Source organism: Ursus arctos, unplaced genomic scaffold, assembly GCF_023065955.2.
Source record: "Ursus arctos isolate Adak ecotype North America unplaced genomic scaffold, UrsArc2.0 scaffold_2, whole genome shotgun sequence".
Lineage (NCBI taxonomy): Eukaryota > Metazoa > Chordata > Mammalia > Carnivora > Ursidae > Ursus > Ursus arctos.
The window spans coordinates 23,460,803-23,478,069 of record NW_026622874.1 but is presented as its reverse complement, the minus strand read 5'-3'; the positions used below and the strand labels follow the sequence as shown (position 1 = coordinate 23,478,069).

Here is a 17,267-nt window from a genome sequence, read left to right as displayed (position 1 = left end):
AAATAAAGTGAGCGGTCAATAGTTTATGTTAACTTTAGTTGTGTGTTTGTCTTTTGTGTTGTTGTTACATTTTAAGTGTTAAACATAGATTAAGAAGAATTTAAATGTTTCCTGTTCTGTATAAACACGAGTGTCGGGTTTTTTTTTAGAATGTTCATTTATTGGCAGAAACTTTTGACACACAGTTTTCCATAAATGTATCTCTTGTAACAACAAATTCATGTCTGTCCTGCCATAAACATTGAAGAATCGAATGTGGGGTTATCTTTAAGTGCTGCTCAGTTCCCCCGAGAGCTGGGGTCTGGCACGCAGCTGTGGTGGCCACACCATGAGCACATGGGAATAGTCAAGAGGCCAGAAAGGGAGGTCAGCCAGCACTGTTCCAGGTCTCGGTGTGGCCCCGGCTACGTCTGGCTTCCTCTGGCCATAATGACCACCTGCTTTCCTCTACCCAAGCAGGTGATTCTGTTGGACAGAAGCTTTAACAAAAGCCATGGATGTCATACCTCCCCTTGAGCCACTTGAAAGGCAGAAACATAATGGGCTGCTGCTTCTCATAGCTCGGGGAGCCACCATAGTGAGGCTAGGGTTAAAGTCTACTCCCACTAAGACTTGATTCGTGGCGTTCCTGGCTGACCTTTCTTACTTGGGTTCAAACTAGCCAAGAGTAAGAATATCTCCACAATGATTTATGCTTTCAAACTATCCCTGAATATTTATTTGTAGTTTAACCTTGTGTTTATTCTGCAGCTTTAAAAGGAGATTATATGGTGCAATTAGGTTTTGCAATTTGAAGGCATTTGAAGTGATCCTACCAGTTAGATTATCTATTCTCTTTTCAGTTCCTGATGTTTCTCTAAAGAGCTGGCCAGAGAGATTGGTATCTGTTACATTCCTGAAGGTCTACAGGAAAGGGGCTTTTATAACTTCAGTGGCTGGTTATGCTTCCTGAGTCTAAATGATTTTCTACAATTTCAACTTTTTTTTGGTCTTTTGTTATTTTCTTAAAAATCTTTAGATTATAAAAGAATTGTCTAATCATTCAAGCAGGGTCCTGTGTATACTTAAGTCGAGTTTCACACTGTACCAACTTTGCACGTGTATTTGGTGGCCCTGCTTACAAGATGTTATTTTCCAAACCTATATTCATCTTTATTGATCTTAATTTTGACCTCTCATCTTTTTCACGTTCCTTGGAAAATTTAGACACCAACTCTGAGCATTTTGCTGAAATACGAACTGATCAATTTTGAATAGGACTTAATGGTTCTTGAATATTAATATACCCTCATGACATGTGAGAATTTTAATGATGACAGAATTATATTTACATGGGTGTATATTTATCTTTTTATTTATTAAGACCCAGGTATGAGATTTAAGTTGAATGGGCATAATCAGTAAAGAACAATTTGAAGAACTCTTCAAAAGCAAAACTCAGTATAAAAGAAATTACCTGGCTCTGCCAGGGGGTGGGAGGGGGCAGCAAGAGTCTGTATTTAGTCTTATATTTAGTTTAAAATACAAAATGAATTTAATTTGCCATACTTCAACATCTGTTTTGAACCTCATTTTTTCCTAGTTTAGAAAAATGTCCAGCTGTCAGGGCTGATAGTGCTTTCAATAACATTGTATTTTTATGATTAAATCTGGCATGTGCTGGAACATCAAAGCTTTCCTTCCTCAGACATTTCTTGGGTGTCTCCTCTATGCCGGTCACTGTGTAAGACTGGGCATATGGTGATGAGTAAGAAAGAGAAGCTCGTAGTCCAGTGGGACAGACGGGCACACAGTTAGAGCCAGTGTGATAAATGGAACAGGGGAGGTCCTACTGGGCACACTAGGGACTGACCAGTTCTGCCGATGGGCTTAAGGAAAGCTTATCAGAAAGATCTGTGTTTGGAAGAATAAAGTTGTGCCTTGGATTTCATGTGAGATATGTACCCCCTCCCCTTCAGATCATTTATGGACTTTCTTCTGTAATGCCATTGCAGATGTAGACCAGAATTTGATGGACCGCCTCCAGAGAGTGAATAACACCTTATCCAGCCAAATTAGCCGTTTACAGAATATCCGCAATACCATTGAAGAGACTGGAAACTTGGCTGAGCAAGCACGTGCCAGGGTGGAAAGCACAGAGCAGTTGATTGAAATCGCGACCCGAGAACTTGAGAAAGCAAAGATTGCTGTTGCCAACGTGGTGAGTGATTGGGAAGGTCTGAGGCTGGAGTCCCCTGGTAATTTGTAGCAAGTCTCTTACTGTCCACGGAATGCCTCAGCTAAATTGACTCTTTGTGTCTTTTTGTCTCTAAACATGGAGCAAGAAAGCCACGTTGCTTAAAGGTGTCATTAAACAGTTATCACAAACTGGATAAAGACCAAAGGACATCTGGGTCCTTCCTCTAGCTTTGTTCCTTCTACGGCACTAGTCATTTTAAACTTCCTTTATCCTTTGATGAAAATAGAAATAGTAATCTGTAGCCAAGGATGCTAATATTAACGAAAGATCTTTGAATCAATGAGGCATTCTTTTTACTAAATAACACTAATACAAATTTGGTTCTGACACTTGCTTTATTAAATTTAAATAATTCTGTCCTTTGAGATTAGTGCTTTGTTTATTTCCTCTTCAGTCAATCACTCAGCCAGAGTCTACAGGGGACCCAAACAACATGACTCTTCTGGCAGAAGAGGCACGAAAGCTTGCTGAACGGTAACCTCCAGATCCCTGTGTCTTCATGGTTAAGCCGCAACTTTCCTTACAGTGTGTACATGCTGTCCCCTCCTTTACTCACAAACACTTTGCACATGACCCACTTTTGTGAAGTCGGCTCTTTTCTGAAACGTTATCGGCTGTGTGTTCTCTTTTCTTGCCTCTCCTTTGAAATTAGAATATTTACTTTGAATATTTGAACATGATGCTTTGGAGGGAAATTATATTTGCACATCTCAAAGAAAACATAACATTTTTAGTTTTTTAACTTCAAAACCTTTAAGTTGATGACTAAGAAGCTCAGTTGAATTATTTTTTTAATTTTTTAAATTTTTAACAAAAATGTTTAACTCTCAGATTTTAATAGAAAACGTTTACTAACCCATAGCACCTTTGAAAATCAGCCAAAGAAAACAGACCATTTAATTCCTCTTTTTTTTTGAGATTTTTTAAATTATTAAGTATAAGGTAGCTTCTTAGGAAAAACTTTAAGTTGTAGGAGAGCATTGAATTGAAAAAATTTGTTAAACTAGTTGATAGAACATAGACTTCACGAGGGCAGGTGTTTTTGTGTGTTTCATTCACTGCTAAAGTTCCAATACCTAAAACAATGTCTGGGATATAGTAAGTACTCAGTAAATGTTTGTTGAATGAATTATACAACAGCTAGTAGACCTCATGGGCGTGGGGTTCGTAAGTAAGCCCGACGTTAGAATTTTAGCGTCATTATTCAGAGCAATTACTTTGGCTTCTTGCTTTAACAGGTGCTCTCTTTCTATTCTTTGTAAATGTAAATGTGTGAGCTGTGTCATTTAGTTCATAGGACATTCATGGTTTCGTAGCTGGATTTTCTGATTAAAAGAAGGTAGCTGAAAACATACGGAAAGCTCCCAGGGAAATTAGGTCTTGAAAACAAACTAATTCTGGTGTCTTTCATACATGAATTTTGAAAGAAACCTTATACTGAAAAGGAATGGCCTCATACTGCAGTGTGACACTGTAATATGAAATTTTAGAGCTGAAAAAAACCTTAGCAGTTCCTCAGCTGAAATTTGCATTATTTGGCTGCATTCCCTGTTGACATGTTGCTTTCCATTTGGTGTTGGGTTGCTTTTCCTGGTCAGTAATTAGGTTGCGTGTGAGAAATCTGAATAGTTGGAAGCTGTTTCCAGACTATGTGGTCACTGAACCAGCATGAGGATTATACATTAGGTCTGGGGTTCGTATTTATGTCTAGATCAGTTCTTGTTGGCATATGTGGTTTTATAGATAAATTATTCTTCATTGATTTTATTTAGAAGTAATTTTTTGAAGAACTATAGACATTTGCCCCTGTAAACTTTATAGGAAAATGTCATTTGGAAAATACCGTCTTGGAAAATACCATTTTTTTAGATTGTAGAATGTTATTATAAACTTAGCCCCCACTGAAATGATTGTGACATTCTAAATTTATAATATTTTTTTCAATATTTATAGAGCTCTGTCCACATTTGTGTGTGTGTGTGTGTGTGTGTGTATAAAATAAGGTAAGCATTACCCAAATTCTGCTTCTTTTCCTATTAAATAGTTCTGTTTCATGGTGTATTTTTTCTTTTACGTAATACAGCCATAAACAAGAAGCTGATGATATTGTAAGAGTGGCGAAGACAGCTAATGAGACATCAACTGAGGCACTTAATCTGCTTCTGAGAACACTGGCAGGAGAAAATCAAACAGCACTTGAGATTGAAGAGCTTAATAGAAAGTGAGTGTCATTTAAAAGTGGCTTAGGGCCCTTCGGTTGTTCTTGCAAGTAGCACCAGTTCAATGGGAAATGAAATGCGATGGGTTCAGAGCATGCGTTCATGCAGTAAGACTTCTTTCGTTAATTGTGCTTTTGAAATGGTGCAGTAATTAGAGCAGGGGCTGTGGGGCCGCCGAGGTTTTATGCCTACCAGTTCCTGTAACTGCAGAGAAAGCTAACAAGACTGGCCATGATACTTACATTTCTGCATAAATGAACAAAGAAGAAGAGATAAAGTATCATAGAGTCAGGAGAGAAAATATACTTGAGCTACAGATATTTAAAAGGTGTCCAAATAAGTAATATGTGGTAAACCATACGGTATAAATAGAAGTGACGAGATGAGATCTAAATTTCAGCTGTGTTGGTTTTAAATAATAACATTTTCTTTGAAGTTTTGGAAATTCTGTTGCAGTGATTTGAACCTGAATGAATGTGGTTAACACTAAGATGCCAAAAGCAACTAAGTTTTTCGTTAAATCTTCTGTTCCTTAGGTATGAACAAGCGAAGAACATGTCACAGGACCTGGAGAAGCAAGCTGCCCGGGTACACGAGGAGGCCAAGAGGGCTGGAGATAAAGCGGTGGAGATCTATGCCAGCGTTGCCCAGCTGACGCCCGTGGACTCGGAAGCTCTGGAGGTATGGGGTGGGCAAGCTGTGTGCACAGGGTGCTGGCTGCCGCTGCCGTCACCCATCCATCATGTGCAGCCTCGCCCCCCAGGCCCACACACACACACACACATGTGCATACACACGCCCACACACACACAGTACGCACCCTCACCCCCCAGACATGCGCACACGTGTGCACGCACATGTAGTACACACCCTTGCCCCCAGACACACATGCACACACACGTGCACACGCACACAGTATGCACCTTCGCCTCCCAGACGCACGCACACACACGCATGCATGCGCACGCACACACACACACAGAGTACGCACCCTTGCCCCCCAGACACGCACACACACACACAGTACATACCCTAACCCCCAGACACATGCACACACGTACGCACACACACACATGTAGTACACACCCTTGCCCCCCAGACACACACGCACATGACACACACACACATAGTACGCACCCTCGCCTCCCAGACACATGTGCAGACACATGCACACACATATAGTATGCACCCTCGCCCCCCAGACACGCACGCACACGCACACACCCCTCACAGTTGGGGTGAGAGCTGTTCTGACGGCTCTGCAACTGTCACTGGTACCGACCTCCTCTGTCCTCCGGCTGACTCACTGGTGATGTCGAGTTCTGCTTCAGGTATGTTCACTTACTGAGCTCAAGAACCCCCTGATTAGAAACATTAAATAGCAAAGACTACTTTAGTGATAGGAGTAATCATTCCTAAGTCTTAAATATAAATCCAAATTATTATATATTTGTACTTATTAGGGCAGAGTACACCCAGACCCTTATGCCCAGGCACTCTGTGGTTGAAAGCAAGAGAGAAATAAAAAAAAGTGGTTTAAATGAAAGAGCTATATTAGGATGCTGTTGGGCAGCTAAAATATTGGGGGATTGGTAGGATTTTATTGCGTCTCTACTCATGAATCTTCATTTCAGGCCTGTATAAATGCTCTATTTTCACATTGAATTTGAAGCTTATTAAGTTTCACTTCTCACGTCGGAGGCGTTGACTTGATTTTTTTTACCATTGGGGTTTAGTTAGGTCTCTTCAGACATGTACATACTGTCTGATCTTGCATATTTGCTATTTGAGAATACGCAAAACTAATCGGTGATAAACACCAGACCAGTGGCAGCTGCGTTGTTAAAAAGATAGGTGTGGAAACTAACTGGAAAGAGATACAAGGGAATTTCCTGGGGTGGAAATATTCTGTATCTTGATTGGGGTGTTGGTTACACAGGGAAATATATGTGTGTGCAGTTTCCTGTGTGTAAAGTGTTCGTCAATTTAAGGGGGAAAAAAAGTCTGTAAAATTTTGACCTGTGGTGTTCTTTTAAAAATATGTCTGAGTGTTAAGTTTAAGTTACAGAGTTACTGAGCCTACCTTTTCATCAGTTTCATTGTTTTGTCTAAAATGTCACAATCTTGCTTTTCACAGAATGAGGCTAATAAAATCAAGAAAGAAGCTGAAGATCTGGACCGTCTGATTGACCAGAAATTGAAAGATTATGAGGACCTCAGAGAAGACATGAGGGGGAAGGAACTTGAAGTCAAGAAGCTTCTGGAGAAGGGAAAGACCGAACAGCAGGTTGGGTTAATTTGCAGGTTGCTTCATTTCTTGAGGCAAAATCCGGAACCATGCCAGTGTGAGCTTGTGTCTGTGACATGACCAAGTGCGGGGTCCACAGGCCCTCAGGAATTCAGAGCACGGCCTTCTGTGGGGAGCCCCAGCCTAGCTGCCCCACGCTGGCGGGTGTCAAGGTGGCAGTGGGGAGGTGCCTGGTCTGTTAGGAGAAAGAAAGGATTCCCCTTGGAGGGTTTGTCCTCTGATCTGCCGTGTGTTTGCAGACTGCTGACCAGCTCCTAGCCCGGGCAGATGCCGCCAAGGCTCTTGCAGAAGAAGCTGCAAAAAAGGGACGAAACACCTTACAGGAAGCCAATGACATTCTCAACAACCTGAAGGGTACGAAAGGCTCACATAACAGCGTAAATTTCTATGCTTTCTTCACTAAGGCGATTTCCTTTTTTTTTTTTCTTTTTTTAAATTTTTACCGTGAGATTCTCAGAACATATACCATATGAAAGATCAATCATGCAGATTCAGTAGTTAATGATTTTTACTGCACTAACTTCATCCCCCAATATCCACCCTACTTTTTTTTTATACTGAGGTATTTCAAAGGAAAATCTGAGAGCTTATGTCCTTTTACCCCTTCATACCTCAGTATGAAAACAAAACCGGAAAAGTGGAAATTTTCTGGTATTGGAATAACTCATGTTATCTAGATATGCCTATGTAGCTGGCTCATGCTGGTAAATGGAGATTATTTTTAGTTTTCTCTGCGAATTGCTTCTCAATCTTTGTGCCTTCTGTCCTAACCCAAGAGAAAAAAGACATGTGCTCAATTCACTGTATAGTCCTGGACTTGCCCCTGATAAAGTAGCCCATAGGTTCTGTAAATATGGAAGCTTTACAGGATAATGGTTGACCGTATCGGCTCTGGGGTCAATGGGGTTGGGTTAGAATCCCTGATCTACCTCTCATTTCTGTGAACCGTTGGGGCACATTATCTCCCTCTTTAGTCTTCAGTTCTCATGTATAAAAATGACGCAATGCCTGCATCACAGGCATATAAAAAGCTCTTAACTCAGTAGCTAACACACAGTAAACACTAAATAAGCTGCAGTTTTTAATATTGGTTGCCGTGGCAGTAATGGCATACTCAGTGCTTTGCACGGAAATAAACTTCTTTCCAGAAACGTTCGTTCGTAAGAATCGAAAGCTGTATGCTTCGTTCTTTTAAGGCCTTCGGTGCTGTCCTGACTTTCATTGTTCATGAAACAAAATCCCGCTGCAGCTCCCGAAGGGGTCGCTTTGGCTTGCGGAAAGTCTAGTTCAGATGCGTTCCTCGAACTTGCTTTGTTTCAGACTTCGACAGGCGAGTGAATGATAACAAGACCGCCGCAGAGGACGCTTTAAGGAGAATCCCTGCCATCAACCAGACCATAATTGAAGCCAATGAAAAGACGAGGGAGGCGCAGCTGGCGCTGGGCAATGCTGCCGCGGACGCCACTGAGGCCAAGAGCAAGGCCCACGAGGCGGAGAGGATCGCCAGTGCCGTCCAGAAGGTGTGTGCTTCGCTTTTCTGCCCAGCAGTCTTTGCTCCTGTATTTCTCTAGTCATTTTCCAGTTTTTTTCCAGATCCCTGAAAGCCCTCACAGACTTCGTCCTCAAGTCCAGTAAGATTATCTCAAACTGTCCTCGTTCATTTTTTACTGGGCAGAGTAGGTCAGTACATTGACTGAAGAGGGAGAATCATTGAAATCATCGAAAGGGCCCTTGACCATCTCTACTGTTTCTTCAGTGGCGGGTCTGTGTGGTGAGGAGGGGGATGGCTTCATGGGCCCATAGAGCGCCTTCCACAAAAAAATCAGACTCTTCTTAAATAAACACAGTTCTTTGACACGGACAGCTGACATTTTTTCAATCTTATGTAGAGTGCCAGGTCAGCACAACTATTAGGCCTCTCTTTCCAGCATATGTGATATCTGAGCCCCACCTTATTTAGCTGCCACTGCTAGGATTCTTCCTACTCATCCTTTTATTTTTTTAGGATTTTATTTATTTACTGGAGAGGGAGACAGAGCACAAGCAGAGGGAGAGGGAGAGGGAGAAGCGGACTCCCCACTGAGCATGGAGTCTGACACGGGGGGTCCATCCCAGGACCCTGAGATTATGACCTGAGCCGAAGACAGATGCTTTCAGCAACTGAGCCACCCAGGCGTCCCCTTTCTACAATCATCTTAAAGAATAGTTTCTTTAAGCTGGCTTTTTCCTACTTAAAGGTCAATCTGTTTGTTTTATTTAGAAGAGAGATTGGAACGGATTCTAAAAGAATGTGTTCGAGAATCACATACATTTTTTCGTTTGTTTAGGACAGTTGGTCTTGGGATTAATTATATTTTATAAAATACTCCTAAATCAGGATCATGGTCTTTTTATACATTGTGATGAATGGCCAAGTAGAACAAGGCTGCTACGTTTGAATTGAAACTATATCGGAGTCAATAGTCTAAGCAATACCGTGTGGTGGGAAGTGTACACCGTTTAAATGTTTTACCCTTTGCTAGCCAGGCGACTTCACCTACAAATGGCAATGATAGAGCAAGAAGGATTAAGGAAACGGGGCGCCTGGGTGACACAGTCATTGAGTGTCTGCCTTCGGCTCAGGGCATGATCCCGGCATTGTGGGATCAAGCCCCACATCGGGCTCTTCCGCTATGAGCCTGCTTCTTCCTCTCCCACTCCCCCTGCTTGTGTTCCCTCTCTCGCTGGCTGTCTCTCTCTGTCAAATAAATAAATAAAATCTTAAAAAAAAAAAGAAAAGAAAGAAGAGGAAACAAATGGAAGTGTTTTATAAAATATAAAATGCTGTTATGAGGCAATAACACTAGCTTTTCTTTACTGTTATTTGGAACCCAAATAAACGATACCCTAAGTCAACGTGTAGTATAATTTACTGCCCTGTTCTTTCTGGATTGTATTTTCGAACCATTCTACAGATTATACAAGGTGTGGGAGCGTACTGTAGAAAGAGGAAAGCTTGTTTTCATTAGCAGTTCTTTATCGTGTGCCTAGAACGCTACCAGCACCAAGGCAGAAGCCGAAAGGACTTTTGCAGAAGTTACAGACCTGGATAACGAGGTGAGCAGTATGTTGAAACAGCTACAGGAAGCAGAAAAGGAACTGAAGAGAAAGCAAGAGGACGCCGACCAGGATATGATGATGGCAGGGATGGTAAGCAGTTTCGGCCTATTTGCTCGTGGGCAGAAAGCGAAGGGTGTTGACTGATAAAGGTCCCCATCTTGTTAAGAAGAGTCTCTTTCACATTGACTTCTGTTTTTTATTGTGTTTTCTGGCCAAGAGTCGGGTTAGTGACTTACATAGAAGACAAAGAATTTGGATCTCTTGGGGGCTTGTTGCACAATTGTCCTATCCCAAAGCTTCTCTCAGTGAAAAGCAAAACCTTCTTTTTACACATTGAAGTTTTAGGACATTGAAAAGTATGTATTTGTATTTTGGGATGGGTGACTCATACATGGTATAAAATGAGAAAGGAATAAAAAGGAATATAATGAAAAGTTAATTTCTTCCCTCTTGTTATCCCAGCAACTTACTTTCTAGAGGCAAAGACCAGTTTCTTGTGTTTCATTTTTGAAGATGACAAAAACAAACCAACCTTATATCTAATTTATTTTTTTGTTAACTTTTTGTGAGGATGTGTATACACAACACTGTTGGTGACAACACCGACTTAGGAATGCATGGCCCAATAAAGAACAAGGGTGCCTTTTTCTGTTGTGTGCTATATTTTGCTTTCAGAAGACTTTAGTGGAGTCACAGTGGAAACATAACTTTGCAATTCAGTCTGATTATAATCACAGTAATGAGCTTGTTTAATTGTGTACTTTCAGTACAAGCAAGGGACCCTTTTTCCTCTACTCCTGCTGAAAAACAGGCCTTTTACTCTGGCTCATTTTCACCTTGGGACAGAAAGGAGAAATACTAACCCTGTTTATCTAGGTAAAGAAGACTCTAGGGAAGTGATAACAGGAAGCGTCCCTGTGCAAACACCTTATTTTAGTACGGTTTTGGCTTTTGTTTCCGACTGTCTAGATTTTCTATAGCAAGGTGTGCCTCCAGTGGAAATTCCCATATTGCGTTTCTCATGTATGCTGAGGGTCTCTGCGTTTCCTGGTTAGTATGGTTGTAGAAATGTCGGATGTAGAGCCCGTGGAAAGAAGGAGAAGTGTACTCTTGATGAGCTTCCAAAAAAGGGTACGGATTCCATTCAAAAGGTGGGAGAAGGTCCATCTTTTGTTCTTTTTGGTAAATAACTTATAACGAACACAAAGCACCCTCCCACACCCTGTCCCGTTTGCGTTTACGTCAATCCTGAGAGACACAGCATTGAGCCGGTAGTGTTGGAGTGTGTCACATAACTTTTTTCACCAATAGCGTAAAGGCTTATGGTTGGTCTGGAAGAGGAGGCTGGGGCCCACGGGTTACATGCAGTAGCGTTGCTCTCTGCGGGCCCTCGTGAAGTCACTTACCCTCTCCTAGGACGCGCACAGAAAAGCCTGTCAGGGCTCGGGTAGGATGGCTGCGATTTCAACAGAGGTTCATCACTTACTTGTGAAGGTTTCTTTCCTCGTGCGTTTTCTTTTTTTAAAATCTTATGTTGTTTCTAGCCAAAAATGTTGCAGTGTCTTGAGCCAGAAACTAGGAAAAACAATTTTGTGGTAGGGAGCTCAAAGCTGCTCATTTAGGTCCTGACTGGGTTTCTTTGTGAGAGCATCTGTTTTCTGACATTCGGACACTTCCTCTTCCATTGTCATTTCCCGTGACTCACACACGGGGTATTTGTTCAGGTTTCATGGAATTTTCCCAAATACATGTACCTTTGGTTGATTTACAAAATGTAAACCGTGTTGCCCCAGTTGGTGCGTGTGCGTGTGCGCACGTGCGTGTGCGCTTGCAGGGGGAGAGGGCGTTACAGAAGGTGTCACCTGATTATGAAACTTTTCCGAGAATAGGACATGTCTAATAATCAGGTCTCTAAGAGTGTCCTGAAGGACATATTTTGGTTCTAAAATGTAGTGTTTATACTCGTCCTTAAAAATAACTGTTTCTGCTCGATGCATTTGGTTACGAATCCACTTCCATGTATTCTTGAGTGAGAAAGTGAGAAAAGGAAATAATATTGGTCTTTTTGAAATACAGATGCATTCAGTGTAGGCATGGAGACGGCCTACTCATAGCTGTTCTAGGAATTAAAAATAGCAACATTTCACCAGGAAGATACTCTGAAAGACCAAAAAAAAACCAAAACCAAAACAAAACCCCTACAGTGAGAGATTGTAGCTTCACAAGTTAGGAAAGAGGAAGCATCTGAAAATTGGACTTGTTGGCTGATTGGGGGAAACAATATCTCAGGAGCGTGAAGACACGCCGTCAGGACTGTTGGTCTATCATCTGTCCTCTTCCCGGTGCAGGCTTCACAGGCTGCTCAGGAAGCCGAGATCAATGCCAGAAAGGCCAAAAACTCCGTGACCAGCCTCCTCCACCTGATTAATGACCTTCTGGAGCAGCTGGGTAAGTGGCTGTGGAGTCATTGCAGGCAGCCTCCGCATTCTTTGTGCTGTTCTTGGGGTCGTCGACACGAAGCAGATCGTACAGCGTGACTGTTGCGTGAACTGAACCGTGACTTGAGTTGTATTAATTCAGCAAGTACTTACGAGGTCCTTCCATGGCCTATAATCTGAGTCCTGGAATCTGACCATGGTCCAAGGACCTATAAAATTAGGAAGCTAGGCTGCCAGCGAGGGCGGCTCATTTATGGCTGATGTTTATGATACGTTGAACCGTGATTATTCTTACTTATCCTGCTGGCGAGTGTCTTCAGAGGATTTAAAGGGAAGGATTTCAGTGGTCGAGTCAAGGAACGCTTGACACTGGTAATGACTTCACTGCCTGGAATTCTTTTCATTTGTTAATTAAAAGGAGAATCTGATGAGGTGACAGTTTTTCAAAAAGAGAATAAGCTTGATTTTTCAAGGAAATACAAGCATGTCGAGATGCCCTTTTAATCCATTGTGGTAGGGAGCAGGCTTCATTACAGGACAGATAAGCTTTTGTCGCCAGTCTCCATCATAAAGTGGTAAGACTCCAGCCGGTACAGCTTGGTGGCAAGGCATTCGGCTTTAATTCAGCCTTGAAGGTTTGGTCCGTGTTTTATTTGGGTTTTTTGTTTGGTTTTTTTTGAGGGTGGGGGAGGGTATATTTTTTATCTGTCTCAAATATCAAGAATAATAAATTATGTGCTGTCAGATGGGTTTTAAAATGAAAGGAGCTAGAAGAAGTAGCTTTTTGTGGCAGAAAGAGCTGGATTTTTAAGTTAGTCAGGCTTGGGTTGGAATCTTTGTTTTGTTGCCTTGTAAACTGTGCAAACTTGGGCAAGTTACTTAACATCTGAGAATCATTGGGGGAATATGGTCTTGTGAGAATTTAATCAAGTACAGTATGCATAATGTGTTGAGCGCTGTGTGGCTATCTGCTTTCATTAATTATGGAAGCAGTTCTTTCCAGAAGAACCTCCTTTTCTTGCTAATTTTAAAGTGAAGCTTTTGCTGGAATTATTTCAGCATTTTCATCCCTGGCCATTTTCCATTAGGAGGGCTCCAAATAGTGTGTAACTCCTGAAAGCAGGGCAGGATTCCCCAGAACCAGCCCAGCCTCCCTGGAAGCCAAAGAGCTGAGGGCTTCCAGGTCTAGCTTGAAGATTTTTACGTTCATTAGATGGCATTAAAATGACATGCAGATTGCATGTATAAAGATAAAAATGGTATTAAACGTTACCAGATGACCTTCAAAAGTGCAGGTGAGGCTTTGGGTCTCAAATATGGCCGCTATGTATTTAGACAACATTTCATAAAAACTGTTTCCTCAGAGACCATATCCAGCCCAGTATCCTTTATATGCTCTGACGGGTCCTTGCCGAGTTAAGTTCGCATTTGTACTTGGTCTGCATTGTTTGTGCCCTTGCACGACACGAACGATCTGCGAGTCCCATTTGCAGGCCACCCTTGCCTAGTGGCAGCTGCTGGGCTTCATTTATGAGAAAGGCAAGTGGAGGTGCTCGTGGAGTGATGTGATGATTCTTACTGGATGCATCTGTTTCCTCCTGTGTCCTTTCTGACTCTACAGGGCAGCTGGACACAGTAGACCTGAACAAGCTCAATGAGATCGAAGGCACCCTGAACAAAGCCAAAGATGAAATGAAAGTCAGTGATCTCGACAGGAAAGTGTCTGATTTGGAGAATGAAGCCAGGAAGCAGGAGGCCGCCATCATGGACTATAACAGAGACATCGAGGAGATCACGAAGGACATTCGCAACCTGGAAGACATCAAGAAGACCTTACCATCTGGCTGCTTCAACACCCCGTCCATCGAAAAGCCCTAGGGTCATCTTTTAGGGCTGGAAGGCAGCACCCCCCAACCGGGGAGCCGTTGTGAGGCCACAGAGTGCCTTAACGCAAAGATTACATTTTTTCAGACCCCCACCTCTCTGCTGCTCTCCACCACTGTCCTTTTGAACCAGGAACATTCACAAAGCTTAAAGAGAAACAAGTCAGACATCATGAATCGGGAACAAAGGGTTTTATCTGATAGTCTCTCTTCCACGGAAGGCGCTCCCTTACCCGCACTTTCCCTTCTGAGTCGCGCGAGGACGTGGCATCTTACGTTATCGTACAGTGGTGTAAACACTCCGTGGGAGCCATTGTCTGCCGGGGCTGAGCAAGTAGCCCTCCCTTTTCTCACTGACACCAACAGAACCTCCTTGGTCTCAGTACTCTTGTTTCTATGAAGGAAAAGTTTGGCTGCTAGTCGTAGCCTTGCGATGGCCAGTATATCCAGTCTATCGATAAAGAAAGTGCACCTCCATCTCCTACCCCTCCTCCTCCTTTTACGCAAAAGGAAGTAAACATCCTGTGCCAAAGGTATCGGTCACTTAGAATGTCAAGAGCCACGGTCAGTTGTTTTCGCTATTTTGAGTACAGGACACTGGGCCATCCACGGGTAAGGATGCGGTTACTCATGACGGCCTCCAGGAGAACGAGGCTGCAGAAGAACGTATTTTCTCATACGTTCATAATTGACTAGGAAGATACACTTTTTTCAGATCTTTGGGCAGCTGATAAGTCTGGATGGGCAGCTTGCACTCACCAATGACATCTTCTGATAGTCCTAAAAATGGAATTTATACAGAAGAAATAGGGATATGATAACCACTAAAGTTTTTTGTTTTTTGTTTTTTTCAAAATCAAACTAATTCCTAGAGCTTTTTTAGTGTGTTAGTCCTGGAACTAGTGCTGTAATCTGGTAGAAAGCAGTTCGTCCCTAAGATCTTGACAAACAAACAAGAAACAAGCCGCCTTGTCCTAGTCTTTCCCAGCAAAGGGATACAACTTAGCTGCAACATGTATTGTCAGGATCCCGGATAGCCATTTTTCTTCCACTGGGGAGAGATGACACTTTGACCCTTATCCTCAATTATCTTCTGATGTTCCCGTCTTCTAGGATCTCTCTACACACCGAGTCTGCCAAATCCTGGTGGCAAACCCTTGCACTCAGTATTTCACGCAGCTGCCACGCCATCTAGTTCCTGCACTTTGTGATCGAAACCCACTCGAAACCTTCCCTCTTGGTGCAGAGGGAAGACCCGTAGGTGGAGTTGTCTAGCTGGCTTCTCGACTTCGGATCCTCGGCTCTGTGGTTTTCTTCTAAGATCACAGCGTGAAGATTCCCTGCCACACAGCCCCTTCCTCCTCCCAACCCACCTTTGAGATTCATATATAGCCTTTAACACTATGCAACTTTGTACTTTGCGTAGCGGGGGGAAAGAAACTATTATCTGACACACTGGTGCTATTAATTATTTCAAATTTATATTTTTGTGTGAATGTGGTTTTTTTTTTGTTTATCATGATTATAGAGTAAGGAATTTATGTAAATATACTTGGTCCTATTTCTAGAATGGCACTGTCTGTTCACTTCTTCACTCCATTTTGCCCCTTCACTGGCACAATGTGTCTGTGTACCTCCTTCGCTTCTGTCTGCAGGCCTCGGCGCTGCATGTGTCCCCCGTCGCGCGGCCCTTCGCCTTGGGTTTGCAGCGCGTTCGTTCTCCAGCGCGAGTGTCGACCCGCTTCCCTCCGCACACAGCCACTCTGCCGGGGTTCCTCACACCCTCCTCCAGCGCAGGCCCGCCACCCGAAACTGCGGCCTCGTGTCCCTGATGCCCGCCCTGAGCAGGCGTGTCAGGCCGACAGGAGGTGGCGGGATGAGGCCCTTTTGCTGAATGGCGTCTTCAGCGTCAATGTGGGCCTAACCGGGAATGAGCTAGAAATGCCCGTGCCGACGGTTGGAGCTGGACGGGTGTGTTTGAGGAGGGAGTGTGTGATCCCGGGGCGCCCAGAGGGATGGTGTACAGACAGGTGGCATGGGGGCGGCCGTGCCCCGGGGTCTCCCCTGGCCGCCTCCTTGCGTAGAGTCCACTCCAAAGGTTTTGACTTGCAAACCCCTGGCTTTCCCTGGGCTGCTTCTCTCAGGCCTGTTCTGCTCTCGCCGGAGGTGGGGCTCGTTCTTGCCAAGTCTTCACATCAGTGTCTCCAAGCTAGTTCCTCGGTTAAGTGGCCACCTCCTAACAGACGCATTTCGTTCAAGGTCGCAGGACAAGCACTGTAGATAGACTGCCAGGACAGTTTCCCTCTAGCCCGTGGGACAGCCTCACACCAGTCAGTCTTCGCCCGCAGTGAAATTTGGAGTTTGTTTTCGTTTTGTTGCTTTTCTCCTTCTCCATCTGTGTAGTATGTTTTTAAACAGAATTTTATTTTTAAAATTAAAAGTCCTTTATAAGACAAAACCTTCATTACACTCCTGCAATATACATTATTTTATTGTATAGTTCTAGTTACCTGTATTTTATGTGACAAAATGGACAGGGTGGCTGCTGCGGAATGCTGGGTGTCGCGGGGAGGGGGGCATCCAGCTGTCCCTGGACGTCTTCCTTGTAATCCCGGCGGTGGCCCTTTGATATGTGCCTTCACTTCAGCTGTTTGCCTTAATCTCTACAGTCTCGCTCTCCAGGGTGGTGAATAAAATGCAACACTTGGCATTTTTTTATGTTAAAAAAAAACAGTATTTTATTTATAATAAAATCTGAATATTTGTAACCCTTTATATTTGGTGTGGCCTGAGTGGGGTACTGGGGACAGAGGATGTTTCGAAAGGTCTGATGAAGAGGAAGATGCTGATCATAATATCTTCTTTGGGCGACTTACTGTCTTGACAACAGTGCAGTATGTGTGCAGGTACGTGTGTGTGTGTGTGTGCGTGCGTGTGTGTGTATTATACAAATAATATATATGTATATGCATATATACACATATATTTATGTATTTTTTGCCCTTCTCAGATGGGGATACTTTGGTGTGGTCCAGAGGTAGGCAAATTTTTTTCTGTAAAGTGCTAGACTACATATTGTAG

At 43.1% G+C, this 17,267-nt stretch overlaps 1 protein-coding gene across 1 annotated transcript in view; it reads left to right on the top strand.

The window, feature by feature from the left end:
* LAMC1 (laminin subunit gamma 1) overlaps positions 1-16,961 on the top strand; it is a 124,481-nt gene extending 107,520 nt beyond the window's left edge. Inside the window, exons 19-28 of the mRNA XM_026509197.4 lie at positions 1,995-2,200; positions 2,634-2,713; positions 4,323-4,460; positions 4,995-5,139; positions 6,596-6,745; positions 7,006-7,120; positions 8,087-8,286; positions 9,797-9,955; positions 12,214-12,313; positions 13,925-16,961. Of these exons, the coding sequence (XP_026364982.2) occupies positions 1,995-2,200; positions 2,634-2,713; positions 4,323-4,460; positions 4,995-5,139; positions 6,596-6,745; positions 7,006-7,120; positions 8,087-8,286; positions 9,797-9,955; positions 12,214-12,313; positions 13,925-14,181 (1,550 nt within the window). The 3' untranslated portion in view covers positions 14,182-16,961. The remainder of the gene's footprint in view (positions 1-1,994; positions 2,201-2,633; positions 2,714-4,322; positions 4,461-4,994; positions 5,140-6,595; positions 6,746-7,005; positions 7,121-8,086; positions 8,287-9,796; positions 9,956-12,213; positions 12,314-13,924) is intronic.
* Positions 16,962-17,267: the final 306 nt, after the last annotated feature.